The following is a 22,366-nucleotide window of genomic DNA, read 5'->3' as shown; positions in this document are numbered from 1 at the left end:
GGAATCAAGCAAAGAGCCTAATTGCAGTTGGTAGATTTTAGGTAACCAAAGAAAGGTACAGGGGCAGGTGAGTGAAGATGTGATAACACTGGTGGACTTTGTGACAAGGCCCCTCACAGAAGCACCTTTCAGAGAAAGAATGTAAGAAGGTACCATCCAGGCAACACAATTATTTCATAGCTGACACTTTTTAAGCTACTACAGCAAGAGAAAAGCCCTTGTGGAGACTTGCACATAGGCCTGTTTTGCACACGCAAGTCAAACCATGGTTTAGTGTGAAGACAGGAAAGAGATTACCTGGCCTTTGTGTTACTGAAATCCAGGCTTGCGGTTTACTTTTCTCCAGACTAATCTCAACCTGTAAAACCCAGAACAAACCGGGAGCCCACATGTTCACACTAAACCATGGTTTGGCGTGGAGTGCTGTGGAAGCAAGCACACAAACCAATTGCTACATATGCTATTCTGGACAGAGCACAAAACACTGGTTGGCCTTTTAAGATGTCACTGGATTCTTGCATTTTATTTCATAGCTTGGAACCCTATGATTAGCAGGTCTATGTAGATGGCAGGCCATCAGCTGTTGACAGAAATCAATTATTTGTATTTACAAATGGGTGCTTTGTTGACATAATCCTCCCGCTTGACAAAACCTGAAGGATTTGGGCCTAGCATACTTTAAGGAGCACCTCAGACCTTTTATCCCAGCTCAGTCACTGATATCATTCAGCACGGATAGCCATCTTTTTTGTTATAGAGGCCTAACGGCCTCAAATAGAATTTGGGCATTTTAGGTTGTGGAACATTCTTCCGGCAGAGATGCGACAGGCACTCTCGCTTTTGACTTTCAAGTGTCTCTTAAAAACCTTTTTATGCCTTTGTAGAAGTTTAACTTTTATTTTTGAATAGCCAGTACACCGCTGTGCATTTTTATTTTATCTTTTAAATTGTGTTTTAGGGTTCAACACCGTACACCGCCTTGATATTTCGTATTTCTGGTGGTACAGAAATACTTTGGCAAACAAATAAAACTCTTCCCTTTGCACTGCTAAATTAATCTGAGGACTGGCAGATCCAAAAATGTAAATAACCATCTTGGTACCCACTCACCATTTTTGTGTGTTATTTCTAATTTCTTGATAACTTAGGCGCCAAGGCAGGAAGTACAGGTCACCCACCTAAGATATGTGCTCTGAAACACCCTGCCTATAATTGGCAAGGCAGACATTCAACAGGTGGAGCATTCCAGGCACTTGGTTTGGACCCCTCTTCTCTATCCTGGCAGAAGTCTAACTGGTATATATGTATATATATATCTCACATAGCTGTCAACTTTTCCCTTTTCTTGCGAGGAATCCTATTCGGAATAAGGGGATTTCCCTTAAAAAAGGGAAAACGTTGACAGCTATGAGATATATATCTATATAAACACACACCCTGCTTAAGTGTAGGAAAAAACACAAAGCAGGTCCCCTCCCCCGCCCAAAAAAGATAAAGCAATAAAAGTATCCCTTAAAAAATTAGGACCAGTTAAAAACATACAGAAAGTTAAGACCACAATAAAATAGACTAAAGCTGCACAGATTTTCTAAGCGTAATAATGACCATTGCTGGCTGCTCTTTTTCTTCCCTGCCTCCTACTGTCGTGGCTTAAACCGGCGGTGTAGCAGGCAGGAATTCAACAGGCAAAGCCTCCCCCCAATAGGGGAGAATGCAAAGGCGGAACCCCAGGCTGGGAAGGCTTCCCCGGTTGGATTCCTGCCTGCCAGGGTCCTCTCCTCTCCAGCCCAGCTTTGCAGAGGCGCCTGCTCCGTCTCCGCCCGCCTGCGACCCCCGCCGACCATGGGGAATCCCCGTACCTGAAGACAGGGCCCGCGCTGTACGGCAGAGCCCGGGCTTGCGTAGGAAGCGCGGGCTCGATCGGCACAGCGCCGCCATGCTGCTGTACGGCAGCCCAGCTTCCCCACGTGGACCCCGGCCTCGGATCAGGGGCTGCCCGCGCGAGTGCCTGCCTGGCTGCCTGCTCGCGCCGCCTCAGACGCCCCGTCGCCGAGGGAGGAGGAGGAGCCAGGCGGGCGGCGCGGAGAAGGGTCGCCGTAGGTGCCGGGTAGGTGAGACTCGCGGGGGAGGAGTCCGCGGTGGGAAGGGCCCAGCCCAATGGGTGGGGCCGGAGAGGGAGGGGCCAACCACCTCTCCTCTTTCCTGGCAGAGGTTCAACTGGTAATAATATAATAATAATAATAATTTTTTATTTATACCCCGCCCTCCCCAGCCAAGGCCGGGCTCAGAGCGGCTTACAAGCAATAATAAAAACAAGATGAGTGATTACAACTTAAAAACAAAAATAAAATACAACATTAAAATAATGGAACATTAAAATATTAAAATGGAGCCTCATTGCAGGAGAAGGAAAAGAAAAAAGAAAAAGGGGGCGGAGGGAATCAAATTGGCTCCAAGCCAAAGGCCAGGCGGAACAACTCTGTCTTACAGGCCCTGCCGAAAGAGATCAGATCCTGCAGGGCCCTGGTCTCATGAGACAGAGCGTTCCACCAAGTTGGGGCCAGTGCTGAAAAGGCCCTGGCTCTGGTTGAAGCCAATCTAACTTCCTTAGGGCCTGGGACCACTAGGGTGTTGTTATTTATGGACCTTGAGGCTCTCCGTGGGGCATACCAGGCGAGGCGGTCCCGTAGGTACGAGGGTCCTAGGCCGTGAAGGGCTTTAAAGGTCAAAAGCAGCACCTTAAATCTGACCCTGTACTCTACCGGGAGCCAGTGCAGCTTGAAAAGCACTGGATGAATATGCTCCCATGGCAGAGACCCTGTGAGGAGCCTCGCTGCAGCATTCTGTACCCGCTGGAGTTTCTGGGACAGCTTCAAGGGCAGCCCCGCGTAGAGCGAGTTACAGTAGTCAAGCCTGGAGATGACTGTCGCATGGATCACTGTGGCCAGGTCGGGGCGGGAAAGGTAAGGGACCAACTGCTTGATGCGGCGAAGGTGGAAAAATGTCGCCTTGGCTGTTGCTGTGACTTGCGCCTCCATGGAAAGGGAGGCGTCAAGGATTACACCCAAACTCTTAACGGAAGGCAATGGCACTAATTGGGCCCCCGCAAGAGAAGGGAGTTGGTCCCTCATCCCCATGCTATCCCGACCTAGCCATAGGACCTCTGTCTTCGAAGGATTTAGTTTCAATCGGCTCCCACGAAACCATCCAGCCACAGCTTCCAAGCATCTGGTCAGTGTGTAAGGGGCCGAGTTGGTGTGGCCATCCATCAGTAGATAGAGCTGAGTGTCATCAGCATATTGATGACAGCCCAGCCCAAAGCTCCGGATAATCTGGGCAAGAGGGCGCATAAAGATGTTAAAAAGCATTGGGGAGAGAATTGCGCCCTGCGGCACTCCACACACCAAGGAGTGGCGTGACGACATTTCCCTCCCTAGTGCCACCCTCTGTCCCCGACCAGAGATAAAAGAGCACAACCAGTTACGGGCTATGCCCTGTATCCCCACGTCTGCAAGGCGATGGTCCAGAAGATCATGATCGACCATGTCAAAGGCTGCTGACAAATCTAAAAGGATCAGCAGTCCTGACCCGCCTCGATCCAGTTGTCTACGGATATCATCTGTTAGGGCAACCAGAGCCGTCTCCGTCCCAAAACCAGGACGGAAACCGGACTGAAATGGATCTAATGCCGATGTTTCCTCCAGAAACCTACCAAGCTGTTCAGCAACCGCTCTCTCAATTACCTTACCCAGGTATGGAAGATTTGAAACTGGGCGGTAATTGGATAGGTCTAAGGGATCTAATGAAGTTTTCTTTAAGAGTGGACGCACCACTGCTTCCTTCAGTTCCCCTGGGAATGTCCCCGTGTCAAGGGACAAATTGATAATTTCAACCAGGGGGGTCCGCGCAACATCTGGACACTCCCTAATCAGCCAAGACGGGCACGGATCAAGGAGGCAGGTGGTGGGCCTACCAACTTGGAGGAATCTATCCACATCAGTAGGGAGTATCCGATCGAAATGGTCCAACACTGGACCTGAAGTCAGTCGAGGGGCCTCCAGTTCAGTCACTGTATCTAAATTGGCAGGGAGGTCACGGCGGAGCAACAGGACTTTCTCCGCAAAAAAGCTCGCGAATGCCTCACAGCTGTGGGTCGAATTTGTGCTTAAATTTGGTTGTCCTCCTAAGGACGTTATTGACCTAATTATTCTAAAAAGTTGTGCCGGGCGAGAGCTAGCGGATGCAATGGAAGCTGCAAAGTAAGATTTCTTAGCAGCTTTCATAGCCATCTCATAGGCTTTCATAAGCGTCCTATAAGATGTTCTTGAGGCTCCGTCACGAGTCCGTCGCCATACTCGCTCTAGCCGTCTGAGATCCCGCTTCATTTTCCGGAGCTCCTCAGTAAACCAAGGGGCCCGGTTTCGACGGGGTCGCAGAGGGCGCTTAGGCGCGATCTCATCAATGGCTGCCAAGAGCCGGTTATTCCAGTCCTCAACAAGGTCATCTAATGAGTCGCCAGGAGGAGCAGGGTTCCGCAAGGCTTGTCGGAATCTATCAGGATCCATCAGTTTTCGCGGACGAGCCCAAATAGGTTCGCCACCCGAGCCGGGGAGGAGCGGGAAGTCAATCTTGGCTTTTAAAGCGTAGTGATCAGACCATGGCACTTTCACAGCGGGGAGCATGATCACATCTATGCCAGCCCCAAAGATCAGATCCAACGTGTGGCCTGCTTGATGAGTGGGGCCCAAAACAAACTGGGAGAGCCCTAGTGTTGCCATGGAAGTCACTAGGTCTAGAGCCTGTGAGGAGGGAGCGGCATCGGCATGGACGTTGAAGTCTCCCAAAACCAGTAGGTTTGGGAACTCCAAGGCCCAGCCCGCCACCACCTCCAGCAGATCTGACAGGGTGGCTGCAGATGTGCTGGGTGGTCGGTACACCACGGCTTGGCAAAGGCAGGCATTCAACAGGTGGAGCATTGCAGGCACTTGGGTGGGACCCCTCTTCTCTACCCTGGCAGAGGTCCAACTGGTAGAGCATGGCTTGGCAAGGCAGGCATTCAACAGGTGGAGCATTGCAGGCACTTGTGTAGGACCCCTCTTCTCTACCCTGGCAAAGGTCCAACTGGTGGAGCATGGCTTGGCAAAGGCAGGCATTCAACAGGTGGAGCATTCCAGGCACTTGGTTTGGGGCTCTCTTCTCTACCCTAGCAGAGGTCCAACAGGTAAAGCAGTGCTTGCAAGGAAGGCATTCAACAGGTGCAGCATTCCTTTGCGCAGATAGTTGGTTGGGAATGGCTGGAAGGTGGTTGTTTTTGTTTATGCTGCATTGTTTGTGTGATTCTGCTTACTAAGACGGACTTGTTGCTGTTTAGTCAGAGCACATCACAAGAGGAACAGGAAGGAAATGATGTCTGTGCAACCAAAGACAGGCATAGGCAAACTCGGGCCTCCAGATGTTTTGAGACTACAATTCCCATCATCCCAGACTACTGGTCCTGCTAGCTAGGAATGATGGGAGTTGTAGTCCCAAAACATCTGGAGGGCCAAGTTTGCCTATGCCTGTCCAAAGATGTTGATGAACTGTAGCTCTATGACTTTGTCAGATCCCCCATGCCTCCTTCCCAAAGCCCAGTGCCTCCTTACCCAGCTTTAGGAAGGCAGCATGAGGGCTGCGGGGACGTCAAAGGTTGCCGAGGGCCACCAAAAAGCCTTTGAGGGCCACATACAGCCCTCAGGCCATGTGTTGGGCCGCCCTGAATTCTAGACAAAGGTCCCAGGTTTCCCCATCCTGATATATGAACTGACAGACAACCCAACCTGAGGGCAGTCAGCCCTGTATATAATACAGTGGTGCCCCGCAAGACGAATGCCTCGCAAGACGGAAAACTCGCTAGACGAAAGAGTTTTCCGTTTTGGAGGTGCTTCGCAAAACGAATCTCCTATGGGCTTGCTTCGCAAGACGACAATGTCTTGCGAGTTCCTGCTGGTTTTTTTTCCTCCCCCCCCCTTTTTCTAAGCCGCTAAGACGCTTATCAGCTGATCCGATCAGCAGATAAGCCGCTAAAAGCCGCTAATAGCGCTAATCCGTCAATGGGCTTGCTTCGCAAGACGAAAAAACCGCTAGACGAAGAGAATCACAGAACGGATTCTTTTCGTCTTGCGAGGCACCACTGTAGTGCATTTGAAAACATGCTCTACCAAAATGGAACCTCAAATCAAATCCTTGCAGGCTGCCTTGGTTACTCCCAGCATTCCCTATTGCTGCAACTTGACACAAAAACCCTGCACAAACACTATGCAATAGAAAAAAAGGCAAAGGGACCCCTGACCATTAGGTCCAGTCGTGGCCGACTCTGGGGTTGCAGTGCTCATATTGTTTTATTGGCTGAGGGAGCCGGCGTACAGCTTCTGGGTCATGTGGCCAGCATGACTAAGCCGCTTCTGGCAACCAGAGCAGCGCACGGAAATGCCGTTTACCTTCCCGGCAGAGCGGTACCTATTTATCTACTTGCACTTTTGACGTGCTTTCAAACTGCTAGGTTGGCAGCAGCAGGGACCGAGCAACGGGAGCTCACCCCGTCACGGGGATTCGAACCGCTGACCTTCTGATCGGCAAGCCCTAGGCTCTGTGGTTTAGATCACAGCACCACCCGCGTCCTTATATGTAATAGAAAGAAATATCATTATCCCTACCCCATCCTCTGCCATCGCTCTCTCTCCCGGTGCCGGATTTTCGTATAAGCTAAACAAGCTATAACTTTAGGGCCCCACTCTCTTGGGGGCCCCAAAAAAAATTAAAGGGGAAAAAAAACCTGGATGTACATTTCCAAAATATAAGATAAAAAACAAATAGAATAAAACCTACATACAGCAACAGTGTTTTGTGTTGTGTAGGCTCCTATGATGTAAGCAATGGGCCCGCCCGCTAGCCTGCTCCCTATAATATCACTGGTTTGCTCATTTCTATACAGTATATAGGGTGCCTAGGGTGAGTCTTTTTAAACTGTGTTTCTAAAGGAACTTTTGTTATTGCCAAATGTCAGTGTGCCTGCATTATTCAGTTTGCTATGAATAAAAAATCATTTTAAGTTAGAGCTTAATAATTATTTCACTATTAATATACTTCTTCTTAATTGTATTTCACTATTAATATACTTCTCCGTAACTGTATTTCAGTTCCAACAATTACTTGATAGAATACATATTTTGTTATGTGCAAATGGCTTTGGATACCTATTAGGTCCATAAATTACCATATAGCATATATTCAACGCAAAAAAACAGGCACAATTTGTTGTTGACAAAGGACTGCTGGACAAATAAAGGGCCCCATTACCTTCAGTAGCTTAGGGCCTCATCAAACCTAAATCCTGCCCTGCTCTCTCCCCTCGCTTTCCACCCAATATCAATAACAATAAAGCCCCACACCGAATGTAAACGAACTGTGAAAAAGACTCAATTAATTGAAAGTGGAGACGCTGTATGTACTTTTCCTTGTTTATTTGTTTGCTTTGTAACACAGAAAATCTTTAATAAAAATTAATTTCAAAACAGCACGAGTCTTTTCATGTGAAATTGTATTTGCCACGCAAGTAATCACCTTGAAGACAGTTATCTTGGAGGTAATTACTCGCCTGGTACTGATACGGCAAGTGCAATTTCGTATGAAAGAACTTCACCTCCACAGAGAGCGGAATAAATTCCTTCCATCCATTCATGTCCAAGAGCAGTTCTTTGTTGGCCCAATTTCCTGTGCATCAAGGGGACGTTAAAGACATTAGAAGCTTTGAGGGCACAGACGGGATTTAATTTCACCTCTGGCTCCTCTTTTCAATGCCAATACCTGGCCATATAAACATATAAAAGGTTGATTATAAAGGAAGGGAAATGTTGGTGTAACTTGATCCAAAACCCTTAGTCTCTTCCAGCATTGGTCTTTGCATGTTGAAAGCCCAGCGGCTTTGCTTAGTCATGGATTCATCACATTGCTATCTATCGAAACATTTGTTGAAGCAATGTGTCAGCATGGACGCCGTGTTGTGAAATGTACACTGCGCACGTCTAAAAAACAGAGAGGGGTAGATTGTTTTGCCCCTTTGATGGAATTGTTGTTCCACTCCTTTGCAGAGTTATGCCGACTTACCAGTTCATAGAATATTATTGTTGTATTGCTATTCATTTAATCTCTGTACCACTTCATATTTTTAAGAGGGGAAACAATCTCAAAGCGGTTTACAGCCTGCATTAAAACAGCAAACAATATACAGTGGTACCTCGGGTTACATATGCTTCAGGTTATATACGCTTCAGGTTACAGACTCCGCTAACCCAGAAATAGTTACCTCAGGTTAAGTACTTTGCATCAGGATGAGAACAGAAATCAGGCACTGGTGGTGTGGCAGCAGCGGGAGGCCCCATTAGCTAAAGTGGTGCTTCAGGTTAAGAACAGTTTCAGGTTAAGTACGGACCTCCAGAACGAATTAAGTACTTAAACCGAGGTACCACTATAATCCAGAGCAGAACATTGCTGAAGAAAGTCAGATATAAAGTATCCATTTAAAGCAATGTAATTAACAGGAAAAGGGATGCGGGTGGTTAAACCACAGAGCCTAGGGCTTGCCGATCAGAAGGTTGGCGGTTCGAATCCCCGCAACGGGGTGAGCTCCCGTTATTCGGTCCCAGCTCCTGCCAGCCTAGCAGTTCGAAAGCACGTCAAAGTACAAGTAGATAAATAGGTACCACTCTGGCGGGAAGGTAAACGGCGTTTCCGTGCGCTGCTCTGGTTCGCCAGAAGCGGCTTAGTCATGCTGGCCACATGACCTGGAAGCTGTATGCCAGCTCCCTCGGCCAGTAAAGCGAGATGAGCGCCGCGACCCCAGAGTTGTTCATGACTGGACCTAATGGTCAGGGGTCCCTTTACCTTTAATTAACAGGAAACTATTATCTTAAATGTTTCAAAATGAAACACTACAAAGGAGGTCAAGTACAGAATGCACATTTAACACAGCAAAGTTTAAAAAATATATATTTTAAAACAGCTCAAAAGGAAACAGGATCAAAACAGAGGATGGCAGCAGGACTGTGTCCTCAAATTAGGAGAGTCACGAATAAGGGGCTGATGGCTCTCTCACAGAGGCCCCTACCACTCACATTGTTGCCATAATGGCACTTTCGACCACTGGTCCTTGGGGTGTTGTTTCATGGCCATCAGCCGCTTCTGCCATTGTTGCAAGTGGGGCAGAAGTGAAATTGTTAATGCAGATGTTGTTACAGGATCAATTCCAGCACTAATTTAATTCTGGGTGTTTGGATGCATCCTATTACCGTATTTTTTGCTCCATAAGACACACTTTTTTCCTCCTAAAAAGTAAGGGGAAATGTGCGTCTTATGGAGCGAATGCTTGGTCCCTGGAGCCGAATTGCCCAGGGGCAAAAAGCAGATAGTGCTTTTTTTTTAAAAAAGAAAGAGGGAAGGGGGTGTTGAAACAAAGCCGCTGAACAGCTGATCAGCAAGCGATCGGGAGAGAGATAAGGGACTCTAGTGATAAAGGAGGCTGCCTGGGAGGGGGGAGGTAAAGACAGTGAACTTGCAAGGAGAGGAGACAGGAACACTAAAACAAGCAATGAGGAGAGAAATTAGAAGAAAAGGAGGAGCAAAAAACTGCTCCAGCAATGGCGCAAAAACGTGGTTACAAAGCACGGATCCACATGGATTCTCAGGATTTTTGCATTGGGCTATCCAAACTCACCGTCAAATCACATATCATGTCTGTGGCCACAGCATGAACCACAAAAATCATACATCCACTGTTTCGTTCAGAATATTTTTTTTCCTTGTTTTCCTCCTCTAAAAACTAGGTGCGCCTTATGGTCAGGTGTGTCTTATGGAGCGAAAAATACGGTAATCCGGGAACTTGTCCTAAGCCCTTGATCCTACAGATCTGGTGCTGATGGGGATGGCTCCTGTTTACTAAGACATGTTTGCTGTTGGCAGATTTAGCACATCAGCATTTTGGCTTCCCTAGAGATGGCGCAATAATTACATGCTGAGCAGATGTGAACCTGCACAAATGATCCCCAGGAGGGGCAGTGATGGGCCCAGGCTGAAAAAAGTTGCTGACCCCTGGTTTAGTCAATACAAATGTGCATTGTTGTTGTTTTTTTTAAATGCAATAGGTTAAAGGCCTGGAAACGATGCCTTATGAGGAACGGTTAAGGGAGCTGGGCATGTTTAGCCTGGAGAAGAGGAGGTTAAGGGGTGATATGATAGCCATGTTCAAATATATAAAAGGATGTCACATAGAGGAGGGAGAAAGGTTGTTTTCTGCTGCTCCAGAGAAGCGGACACGGAGCAATGGATCCAAACTACAAGAAAGAAGATTCCACCTAAACATTAGGAAGAACTTCCTGACAGTAAGAGCTATTCGACAGTGGAATTTGCTGCCAAGGAGTGTGGTGGAGTCTCCTACTTTGGAGGTCTTTAAGCAGAGGCTTGACAACCATATGTCAGGAGTGCTCTGATGGTGTTTCCTGCTTGGCAGGGGGTTGGACTCGATGGCCCTTGTGGTCTCTTCCAACTCTATGATTCTATGATTCTAATTGATTAAAAGTTGCCGTGATAATAAATAATAACAATAATTTCAACAATGCCCTCGTACAGCTAGCCCTACCAAAGTTTGCTGACGGCGGCTTGCATTTTTGCACGCTCTGTGCTGCGCTCCAGCTGCATCTATGCTTGCCACATCAGCCCTGACCTTTGGAACAGCACACAATGGGAAAGAAATAGCGCCCGCTCAGCATTCCAGGCAGCATTAATTGCGCCACAGGAATTTCTGGAGTTGGTCTCAACAGACTCACAGCACAGTCTGAGCCATGTTTACACAGAAGTGAGTTGTCTTGAACTCAGTGGAGTTTGCTACCTGGTAAGTCAGGTTGCGGTCTGAGAACGAGAAGCTGGACACCTGCGTGTGGAAATACCAGGAGGTGGGGGGGGGAGGTTCTTGCACATGTGCTGCAAGCGCAGAATGTGATCCTGAGCATGGGATCCAGCTTTTGGGAAATCTCTCCTTCAAAGAACAAAAATTAGGCAAGTTTCCAGCCCGTTTAAGATGCTTGGGAAATTGCGAGGGCAGCGTTTGCCTGGCTTCTTGAGCTCCTCATTTTTTATTTTTTTTTAAAACGACGACAACAAGGCAAGCTGCTAGCCCTTACAATTATGCTTGGAAAGTGTGGGCTGTGCTTGGCAGGGGGCTGAGTATGGATACTTTTGCTACCCTGCAGAAAAAGTCTATTGCCCTAGCTCTTGTTTAGCAGAAGCCTCAACAAATCATGTTAAATAATACACGTTAAACCTCTCAGGTTAAAATGCTAAGCTTGATCATGCATGATCATAGCTGTTATTTCCACTTCAGGAAGTTGGGGTGGAAAAATTAGATGTGACATTAACATGTGGAAGCAATTAATGTGTGCAGTTATGGGAGATCCTAAGCAGAATCATGGAATGACACCGGTTGCCAGGGTCTTGCTATCTCAATTGTCCTACCCTAGACCACCCCACTGTACCATATAAACATATTAAGCGGCCTTATAGATAAGTCAAAATATTGGTCCTTTTAGCCCAGTATTTAGCCATGAAGCTCAGTGGATGCTTTTTCAGTACCTCTTAACCCAGCCAACCTCACAGGGTTGTTGTATAGATAAAAATGCTCAGGAACCAAGCGTGCTGCCTTGAGCTTCTTATTGTTGTTGTTTGGCATCCGTCTGTCTCCGGGACAATGGAGAAGTGCAGCTTTGGGGGTGAAGTCAAACTGTCGGACGATTGCAGCGCCTGCTGTGGCTGTAGAGAAAAAATGCAGGCGAGACATGTTTTGTTGCAGCTGGGGCAGATGAAAGCATCCGGTTGTGCTGCGGCAGATGCACCATGGCATTTCTCCTCTCTGCGCTCCTCCGAGCAGTCATTCCTCCTCTGGTCACTGCTGTGGATACATGACTTGACTTTCTGTCTCCAGCCACTGCAGTCGTCTGCAAGGGATTCCCTTACAGCGGGGTTGATGTTTAGTTGTGGGTGAACATATCAGACGACACAGTGATTCTTCAAACAGCTCTTGTTTATTCACAGGCCAGAACTGAGCTGAAGGGTTCAGCCAGCCTGCTTATATAGAGCTCCACTAGAACGCAACAGTAACCACTTTCTGTAACTATCCAATCACTGAACGTCACTTTCAATCCCTTATTTGCATATGTGGACCTGAGTGAAAACTATCTACAGTATCCCCCTTCCGGCCCAGGGTGAGAACTTCAGTACATAACAGTTGATATTGCCAGCCTTTGTGTCATATACCGTATTTTTCGCCCTATAGGATGCACTTTCCCCCCTCCAAAAATGAAGGGGAAATGTGTGTGCGTCGTATGGGGCGAATGCAGGCTTTCGCTGAAGCCTGGAGAGCGAGAGGGGTCGGTGTGCACCGACCCCTCTCGCTCTCCAGGCTTCAGGAAGCTATCCCCCCAGCCCGGCAAGCTCCTGGAGCTTCCCCGTTCTGGGGGCGGGGAAGCTCCGGCTTCCCCCGCCCCCAGCCCCGCAAGCTCCGAGAGCGATGGCGAGATTGCGCAACCTCGCGTTCGCTCCCGGACCCCCAGCCCTGAGGCTAAAAACGAAGCCAGGACAGCGAGCGGGATCCTTCCCGCTCACTGTCATGGCTTCTTTGCTCTTTGGGGCTGGGGGGGGGGGGAAATAATTCCCCCCCTTTATTCCCCCCCCAAATAAGTGCGTCCTATGGGCCGGTGCGCCCCATAGGGCGAAAAATACGGTACATCTTTGTAACACAGAGTTGGTCTGCCAGTGGGCCTGGTGCCTGAAGCCAGTTCCCTGTTCTTGGGGATCCTGCCATTTTGCGTCTGTGACAAAGCCAGGGTAGTCGTTGCTGGGACAGGAGTGCAAACATGCTGGGAATGTGGACTTGGAAGAGCACATCATTCTTTGAAACCCTGTCCTGGCATGTGATGCTCTGACAATAAAACAATGAACAGGGTGGTGGTACAGTGGAACCTCGGTTTTCGAGCATCTCGGAAGCCAAACAGCTTCCGCTGCATGTTTTTCTTTTTTGCTGACTGCCCATTGCTTCTCGGTTTTTGAATGTTTTGGAAGTCAAACGGTCTTCCAGGACGGATTACGTTTGAAAACCGAGGTTCCACTGTACAATGACTACTGCAATTGACGCAAGATAATATCACCAAGACAACTATCTGTAAACAAACAATAAATGTCCATAAGTATGGCAAAAGTAGTTTCTTTCCCAAATACAGTGGTACCTCAGGTTACAGACGCTTCAGGTTACAGACTCTGCTAACCCAGAAATATTACCTTGGGTTAAGAACTTTGCTTCAGGATGAGAACAGAAATTGTGCTCTGACGGCATGGCAGCAGCGGGAGGCCCCATTAGCTAAAGTGGTACCTCAGGTTAAGAACAGTTTCAGGTTAAGAATGGACATCCAGAACGAATTAAGTTCTTAACCCAAGGTACCACTGTAGTTTTCTTTATCTTAAACAATTGCAAACACAGTAAATAAATAGTTCACTTGTAATTTATCAGTGGTTCAGTGTTCATTTATTCTCTTTCCAAAATAGATTTTATCTTGAACAATTGGAAATGCAGTAATAAAGAGTCCTCTTGTGATATACCAGTGGTTCAGTTCTTGGACGTTGTTCCAGTAATCAGACGTTTTGTTACTAAAGAGCTTAGTTATCAAACTCTGTAGTAAATAATACACAAGAGAAGACAGTATGTAAATGACTGAAAGCAGGGGCATATCTGTCCCCATCTGCATGTTTCCATCGGGAGGAGCGCAGAAAGAGGACAATGTCCTTCAGTTTGTTAAGCCTCTGAGGAGCTGATGGGAGTTGTAGTCCAAAAGATCAGGAGGGCGCCAGGTTGGGAAAGGCCGGTCTGCATTAATTATTATTATTATATATTTATTTATACCCCGTTTCCCCCCCTCTTGGGACTCTAGGCAGCTTACAGACAAAAATAAGAACCCCTAAAAACAGTCACTAAAAACAGTCAAGCATGGATAAGATTAAAACTATATACTTCTATAAAATCTATTAAAACCATACCAATAATTTCAGTAAAAACAGCACGGCCCCATGCCATGCAGAAGAAATTGTATAAATGAGTTTTGCTTGCATAATTTATTCAAGTTGCAAAATCAAGCTGCTCTTAGTGCAGAATTTGACTTTAAGAATCGATGCAGAATGGGGATGGTTTTAGCCAAAGTACAGGGAAACAAAAGATGTGAAAGTAAACGGGTGAAATCTACAGGCTTAATGTAGCAAAGGATCAAGCGTGTGCCTTTATGTCCTCCTTGCACCTAATTCTTTTGTGACCTCAGTCACACAGCAGTCCCTCTTCCCCCTTTCCAAGCATCTTTTCCTGTTGCTGGCAGAACGAAACACATAGGTGGAAAATAAAAACACAGCAATGCTGAGAAAACGAAGCACATGCCCCAAAGTGTGAATGGGTGCCAAGTTGCCAAGGTTTTAGGCAGAGGCTTTCTCCAGCTCCCAGCTCTTTTAGTGGGACCTTTTGCCTGCAAAGCACTTGCCTGAAAATCTCTCCAACTGGCAAGCCAGATGCTATTCCCTGGGCAAGAGCACTTTCTTTCAGAGGAGTTCAGCTCAGGGGTGAATTGGCTCCTTACCTGGGCTCTTGGCCATGTCAGCTATGTGTCAGTAACCAAGTAACAGGGGGCGTGTCACAAGAAAATGCGCGCATCCCGAGGTGCGTTCTGAGGTCAGCTTTAAGAAACAGCTCCTGCAAGCTGAGTGAGGTTTGGGAGCAGCAGGGAAGGACGAGAAGGGAGGACGCTGCCCCTTTTAGAAGAAGCTCTTGCTCTCGGAATCCCTAAGCCCTTGTCGTAATGTGATCAATTGTGACCAAAGAAAATACTGCAGCCTCCAAGATATCTGTAAGATCCACATCCCTCTAACACAGAGAAAGATCACTGCAAACTGCTCCCATCCTTCTCGGAAAGGTACCCGTTTATATCTTTCTTGTTTTTCTGCAGACCTCTATCTTTGTTGCGTTTTAATGCCATGATTTAAGGAGGCAGGTCAGGAGGAGAAATTTGAGGGGGAGCCTTCCTTGTCTCTCTTAATTCCACTTTGCTTCTCGCTTGCACAAGCTTTCGTGAAGCTAATCTGTGCGGGGAAAAGAACGTTTTATTTTTAATGCATGCAGTGAGGAACAATGGCACTTCAAAGGGGTGAAACAAGATAGCTTTGTGTTGTTGATGTTGTTGTTGTTGTTTAAACTGAAAGCATAACGGCTGGGTGGAACATATAGTATGAACATATAGTGGAACATATAGTATGTTTACAGAAAGGATTTTGTTCAAGAAATGACAGAACAGCAGAAGTGGGGGTTGGCTGATACTTTAAATAGAGTCAGCTGCCAAGTTATGTTAACTCCTGGATTGTGTTTCACCTTAAAGAGCTTCTGTTATAATCTTTCTCCCTCTCCCCTTTTTCTGAAATGGAAAAGCAGGCAATCAATTCCTGTTGCCACTTGTATGCCCAACAGGGGAACCTGATTTTGAAGGAAGTGGTTGTTTGTTTCCTTGCTTGTAAGAACAACTTATCTATCCCCCACCCCAACCCCTGAAATCATTTTAAAAAGCTGATTTCTTCATTTCCATTCTGTCTCTGTACTTGCTTTCTGGGAAGTAGCAATGACTATACTATCAAAATTTATTTCCCTGCCCAAATGCTTATGGGTTTGTTTTTGGAAAACAGATAGCTTGAGTTGCGCTGTAAACCTTCCATATCCTGCTTAGCGTTGGTGTTGAATTGTTGAGGTGCAGAAAGGCTGCTTTTGTTCAGTGTGTTTTGTTTTATTGCCGTCTTATCGGGTGTTCCTTTTGCAAGTTTCTAAATGCCAGTCCGACACGAGCAGTTGATGCTGTCCGTTATACCACTCCGTTGCCTGAATGCCAGAACACCGCTGGCATCTCTGGGGCCTGTAAGATTTTTGTCGGTCCAGCTGCCGTCCGGCCTCAGACAACCTTCTGCTGAGAGCCGAGCTGTTAAACAAGAGCAGCAAGAAAATATTTACCTTTAGACCTCCCTCACCCCCTGCAAAAAAGCAACACAGCAAATTTTCCTGCTTGGCAGGGGGTTGGACTCGATGGCCCTTGTGGTCTCTTCCAACTCTATGATTCTATGATTCTATGAAATGTCTGTAAAATAGCTATTCAGGGGAGAAAGCCGCATTTCTTATGCAGCGACAGATTTTGAGTGGTTGCTTAGCACCACCTTGCTGACTCCTGTCCATACGTGGAATTGTAAGATTGCTGGGTTCTGCTGTTTCAGAAACCATTTCTAAAGACATTCCTTTTCGAGCCATTTAATTTATCAATAAGTTCAGAAACGGGGGGCGCTGTAGCCAACTAAACTCTACTTGGCACAAACCCATTGAAATCAATGGACATGACTAACTTAGGTCCACTAATTTCAGCGGATCTACTCTTGAGTGGCACTTAGCTAGAGATAACGCCAATTTGCCTAGAATTCCGAAGCAAATCCCCACCCCCACCCTCAGATTCTGAAGAAACTAAAAAATCGAAAGGGAGTTTGCAAATGAAGTGGTGTTTATACGGTAATTGGCGTATCTGGTTCTGAGATCCAGGCTGAGCGGCAGTTGAATCTCATTGAAGACTAGGGGATAAGTCAGGTAGCTTCAAAGGGAGCTAAGTGCAACCAGCTCAGGGTATGATAATCTCCCTGGTTCCCTTGGCAGGGAATTTAATTTTTAAGTCAGCGCACCTAAGATTGTGCTGATGGTCTGGCTCCAACCCTCTGGCTGTCTCTTTCACGACTGTTTCATTTTGAACTTCTTTGGTACGTCGGTGCCTAGTGGAAGGGATGTGATTATGAAGAGACAGGGTGCTTTGAGCCCTCAGGTTACTTGAATCCCCATACTCAGCCCCCAACATTGCATTTGTTCTCGGCCCCTTGAAATGCATTTGTGATTTTTTGGGTCATTTGCTTTAGCTTAAATATATTATTCATAATTATTATTAATATTTGGTAGTTCCTTTTTTTGGGGGGGGGCAAGATGAACTCAAAGCAGCATTGAAAGTGAGTAAAAGCAAGAGAGTTTTTAAAAGCCTAACATGCTAATATGTACCAAAAAGCCGACCCACTATTTAAAAAAGCAGGAAATTATGGTCCAGAAGCCCAGGTGGATATAGATATCTTTGCCTGGTGTCTGAAAACAGATAGTGATGGGACTAGGCATGCTTCATAGGGGAGAGCATTCTGCAAATGGAGAGCCACCACCGAGAAGGTCCGTTCTTGTGTTAGCAAGACCCTGTGAATACATCTAGCACAGGGGTCAGCAACCTTTTTCAGCTGTGGGCTGGTCCACCGTCCCTCAGACCATGTGGGGTGCCGGACTATATTTTGAAAAAAAAACATGAACGAATTCCTATGCCCCACAAATAACCCAGAGATGCATTTTAAATAAAAGCACACATTCTACTCATGTAAAAACATTCTGATTCCTGGACCGTCCGCAGGCCAGATTGAGAAGGCGATTGGGCCGCATCCGGCCCCCGGGCCTTAGGTTGCCTACCCCTGATCTAGCATATTCCTATAAACCCTAATGCAGGAGACCTACTCTACGGCAACCCTAGTAGTTAGGGTGGCCCTCTGGCCTGCACTTCCTGGTCGACCCTGTCATCATTCAGCAGCCTGGCTCAGATATCTGCTGTGGTTGCTGACTTACTTACTTACTTACTTATTTAATTTATATACCGCCCTTCAACCGAGGACCACAGGGCGGTTTTCAGCCTTGTAAACAGCCTTGTTGCCAGCCCAAAGGTCAAGGTGCTACTATTGGTGCATACTATTGGTGAAGGAGCGTCTCCACCCCCATCGTTTAGCCCGGACACTGAGGTCCAGCGCCGAGGGCCTCCTGGTGGTTCCCTCATTGCGAGAACTGAGGTTACAGGGAACCAGGCAGAGGGCCTTCTTGGTAGTGGCGCCCGCCCTGTGGAACACCCTCCCTTCAGATGTGAAGGAAATAAGCAGCTATCCTATCTTTAAAAGACATCTGAAGGCAGCCCTGTTCAGGGAGGTTTTTAATATGTAACGCTGTACTGTTTTTAACACTGATTGGGAGCCGCCCAGAGTGGCTGGGGAAACTCAGCCAGGTGGGCAGGGTATAAATAATAAATTATTATTATTATTATTATTATTATTATTATTATTATTATTATTATTATTATTATTATTATAAGGCCCTCAACAGCCTGAGAGCAGTTTGCTTGCAGGATCACACCTCGCGCCATATGTTCTCACTCAACCACTTCAATTTGGGCACTGTTACCTTCTCCTGTCGTACTTGTAAGAAATCAATCTTTTAGTATGCTTTGGAACTCCCTGCCAGTTGACACTTTGTTGTACTGTCTGAAAACATTTTGGTTTGGGCAAGCCTATCCATGTTTACATATACTGTTTTTTATTGTTAATTTTAATTATCTTTAAATGTTTTTATTTATGATTTTAATATTTCTTGCGTACCACACAAAGGTTTTATTACAACCAAGCGGTATATAAACTTTGTTAAATAAACAAATCCGTAGAAACCTCTCGTGAGGAAGAGCTTGCCACCTTCCAAAGCAGTCTTGTTCTGCTGTTACATCACCAGGAAGTACTTGTAATATTTATTCAAAATTTTGTCATTTGAGCCCATTTATTCAGGGCTTATCTTCTGGAAAGAAAAAACACATTTGCTCCATCATCTATGTGACTCACAGCTTTTTAGGTTTTTGAAGATAGCTGTCACATCGCCTCCCAACAAAACAATCTCAACACATTCAATCTTTCTTTGTGAGATGTGGTCTTCACTTTCTGAAACACTCTGTGTGGCCGATTTTAGACATCTTCAGAGAAGAGAATATTAACTTCCTTAAAAAAACAAAAAACAGTTCCTGCAGCTTCTAAATAAGTGGGATTTTTAAAAGCCAAAAATGAAATCGGAACACTATGTTTTTGCTTTTTTAATGTACTCATTTCTGTTTTCATTGTAATGAAGTTTTAAATTATAAAATTTGGTAAATGGGCAAAGAAAACAATTTATGCCGCAATCCTATTCCCACGTGTACCTGGGAACCGGTCTAATGAACTTCTGAGTTGACATAAATAGGTTGCACTACTGGTTTCACATTGACTATGATGAAGTTCTCCATATTGGCGGGGGGTGGAATTGGTATTTAAAATCCAGGATATTGAAGAGAAAACTTATTCCTCATAGTCGCTGAAATTTGGAGCAAAGTCGGTCTTCTTAGTCAGCAGAGAAAAAAATATTACCGGTAATTTTGTTTCATGAACAAATAAACCGTTTTTGAAGGTAAGAATATGCCTTAAAATTCCCTAACAACCCGTCTCCTGTTTTAATGGGAATTGCCACAGCAACATAATATTAACAGTGGAATTGCTCGTGTGACACATGCTGGGCACGTGTGGTAGGTAGAATTAAAATATCCACCGGGGCACATTGCTAGGGATATCTTTTTTAAAAAGGAAAAGGAAACAAGCAGAACTCCAGCTGCTTCAGATTCTTTAGCCAGGAAAAATGAGAGCTTACCAAGTGTAAGGGATTTTATGCATACCTGAGCACCACCCTCTCATCCACAGCTTTCCTGTGAATATATGTCTGGTCACCATATCTTCCGAAAAATCAGTTTCGCCATCCACAAATGCATGAGGGCTGTTGTTGTTAAGAGTGTCGGACTTGGGAGAACTAGTCTGAACCAGCCCGTGAAGCCTTTGGTTAAATTTGGGCTAATCAGTATCACTCGGCTTTGATCCAGTTCTAAAATGGAAATACACAGCATTATACATTGTAGAGCGCACTTCACATTATTGGTGCTGACCTTCAAAGCCCTAAACGGCTTTGGCTCTGTATACCTGAAGGAGCATCTCTGTCCCCATCATTCAGCCTGGACACAGAGGTCCAGCTCTGAGGGCCTTCTGGTGGTTCCCTCCCTGCGAGAAGTGAGGTTACAGGGAACCAGGCAGAGGGCCTTCTCAGCAGTGGCGCCCGCCCTGTGGAACGCCCTCCCATCAGATGTCAAGGAATAAATAATAAATACCTGACTTTTAGAAGACATCGGAAGGCAGTCCTGTATAGGGAAATTTTTTATTGTTTGATGTTTTATAGTTTTTTGGAAGCCACACAGAGTGGCTGGAGAACCCAGTCAGATAGGGTGTAAATAAATAACAATAAATGCTGTGAGTTAATCTGTGACAAGTGGCTTGTGCAGATTCTCAGGCAAGGGGTATCTATAGCTTTATTCAGGGAACAGCCACATAGTTCAGGCTCACAGGAAGGTCTGGGAGAAACTTCAATCTGCTTGTCGGTTTGGACAATACTGTGCTAGGTGACACAAAGATCTGACTAAGGCAGCTTCTTGTGACTAATGGGGAGAGAAGTTAGATGTGATATAGTTAGAGCTGTAATAGGACCTTCCTGGCCCCTTTTTATGGCCTTTCCATCAACAACCTTTCCCTCTGTTTCATCCTCTCCCCATCCCTTCACCCTGGTCCTTTATCTCCCACATCAAATCTATTTCATTCCTTATTTTTGTGTCGTAACATTTGCTGGCCACCAAACAAACCAACAAACAAAAAATGCATGAACACTTTGGTTCTCAACATCTTTTGAAACCCATCGTGATTTAATCCTGCATTGATCACAAAAACAACCACCACAGATAAATGAATTTCTAGGACGAAGGACTGGGTCGGTTCTTTTGACTACAATTTCTAGACTGCTGCATTTTTTGCCGTATCATTTCTGGAGAAAGAGAGAGAGGGAGAGTTTTAATTTGTACATGTCAGTTTTACAATGGCCTTTAGCTATAGCAACTCGCTGAAAGAGCTAATTAATTTTGCTTTGCCATTTTGGAAAATAAACCCACTGTGTAATTGCAAAGCATCATTACACTCTTGCTGGGGAGGACTCCGGTTATTAGTGGTAACACCTCTGCAATGAGATCAGGACTGCTCTCCCCCAGGCACTGTGCCATTAAAGTTTGCGTCGGCTACCATCAGCGCCACCAGGCTGATGGAGAGCTCGTTTTTGTGGAAAAGTGGACTGGATTTCCTAAGCACTCCTTCGGCCAGAGTGAGCTAATAACATCTAGATTAGATTGTAAACTCTTGTGTGCCTGAATTCCGCCGCACAAACCTCAAAACCCTGTAATAAACCTTGAGAAGCTAATCATGCTCCTGGAAGGAATTTGAAAACTAATGCTGCAATTGGATGTAGTATTGTTACATTCCGGTCCTAGAGATAAATGAGCAGTGGCTTGAAAAATACAGGGACAGGCAACAAGGTAAAAGACCCCTGGACAGTTAAATCCAGTCAAAGGCAACAGTGGAGTGTGGCACTCATCTCGCTTTCAGGCTGAGGGAGCCGGCGTTTGTTCACAGACAGCTTTCTGGGCCACTTGGCCAGCAGGACTAAACCGCTTCTGGCACAACGGGACACTGTGACGGAAACCAGAGCACACAGAAACACCGTTTACCTTCCCGCCGGAGCGGTACCTATTTATCTACTTGCACTGGTGTGCTTTCAAACTGCTAGGTTGGCAGAAGCTGGGACACAGAAATGGAGCTCACCACCGTCACACGGATTTGAACTGCCAAGCTTCCGATCGGCAAGCCCAAGTGGTTTAGACCACAGCGCCACCTGCTCCACGGGGATGGGCAAAGCTATATTGACACCTGAGGTAGAAAATCTCAAGAGCATCCCCACTACATACAGACGGGGATAGCTGACATGTTGCCTTCCAGATTATCCCTGGAGAGCTCAGTTGTTTAAAGCATGGTGCTGATAACACCAAGGTGGCAGGTTCAATCCCCATATGGGACAGCTGCATATTCCTGAATTCTGGGGGCTTGGACTAGATGATCCTCAGGGTCCCTTCCAACTTTGCAATTCTATGAATCTATGGTGATGATTAAAATTTGTATACTGCCCTATACCCACCCTGCGGCGGGGTGCGCTCCCGTTGCTCGGTCCCAGCGCTTGCCAACCTAGCAGTTCGAAAGCACCCCTGGGTGCAAGTAGATAAATAGGGACTGCTTACTAGCGGGAAGGTAAACGGCATTCCGTGTGCTGTGCTGGCTCGCCAGATGCAGCTTGTCACGCTGGCCACGTGACCCGGAAGTGTCTGCGGACAGCGCTGGCTCCCGGCCTCTAGAGTGAGATGAGCTCACAACTCACAACCCTAGAGTCTGGCAAGACTGGCCCGTATGGGCAGGGGTACCTTTACCTTTACCTATACCCACAGGTCTCAGG

The 22,366-nt window shown here is 46.3% G+C and overlaps 2 protein-coding genes and 2 long non-coding RNA genes across 5 annotated transcripts in view; 1 reads left to right on the top strand and 3 right to left on the bottom strand.

The window, feature by feature from the left end:
* Positions 1–1,995, bottom strand: part of TXNRD2 (thioredoxin reductase 2) — a 69,211-nt gene extending 67,216 nt beyond the window's left edge. The window contains exon 1 of the mRNA XM_081174974.1: positions 1,860–1,995. Coding sequence (XP_081031100.1) covers positions 1,860–1,938 — 79 coding nt within the window. The 5' untranslated portion in view covers positions 1,939–1,995. The remainder of the gene's footprint in view (positions 1–1,859) is intronic.
* COMT (catechol-O-methyltransferase) overlaps positions 1,937–22,366 on the top strand; it is a gene marked incomplete at its 5' end in the record, with an annotated part of 44,249 nt that continues 23,819 nt past the window's right edge. The window contains one exon of one of the 2 annotated variants that reach the window (XM_081175102.1): positions 1,937–2,107. In XM_081175102.1, the coding sequence (XP_081031228.1) occupies positions 1,937–2,107 (171 nt within the window). Of the gene's footprint in view, positions 2,108–14,827; positions 15,030–22,366 lie in introns of those variants that run through there. The other variant, XM_081175103.1, reaches the window with a different exon arrangement.
* LOC308576067 lies at positions 13,090–14,821 on the bottom strand. The gene is made up of 2 exons (XR_014003047.1): positions 14,697–14,821; positions 13,090–13,748 (listed from the first exon to the last, which is right to left on the bottom strand). It is a non-coding gene; the product is annotated as an uncharacterized lncRNA (long non-coding RNA).
* LOC308575708 lies at positions 18,584–20,133 on the bottom strand. Its single transcript, XR_014002920.1, has 3 exons — positions 19,969–20,133; positions 19,671–19,873; positions 18,584–18,769 (listed from the first exon to the last, which is right to left on the bottom strand). It is a non-coding gene; the product is annotated as an uncharacterized lncRNA (long non-coding RNA).

This window comes from Podarcis bocagei (assembly GCF_964188305.1).
Source record: "Podarcis bocagei genome assembly, chromosome: 16".
Classification (NCBI taxonomy): domain Eukaryota; kingdom Metazoa; phylum Chordata; class Lepidosauria; order Squamata; family Lacertidae; genus Podarcis; species Podarcis bocagei.
The sequence above is the reverse complement of the archived record's forward strand: the minus strand, read 5'-3'. Positions and strand labels throughout refer to the sequence as shown.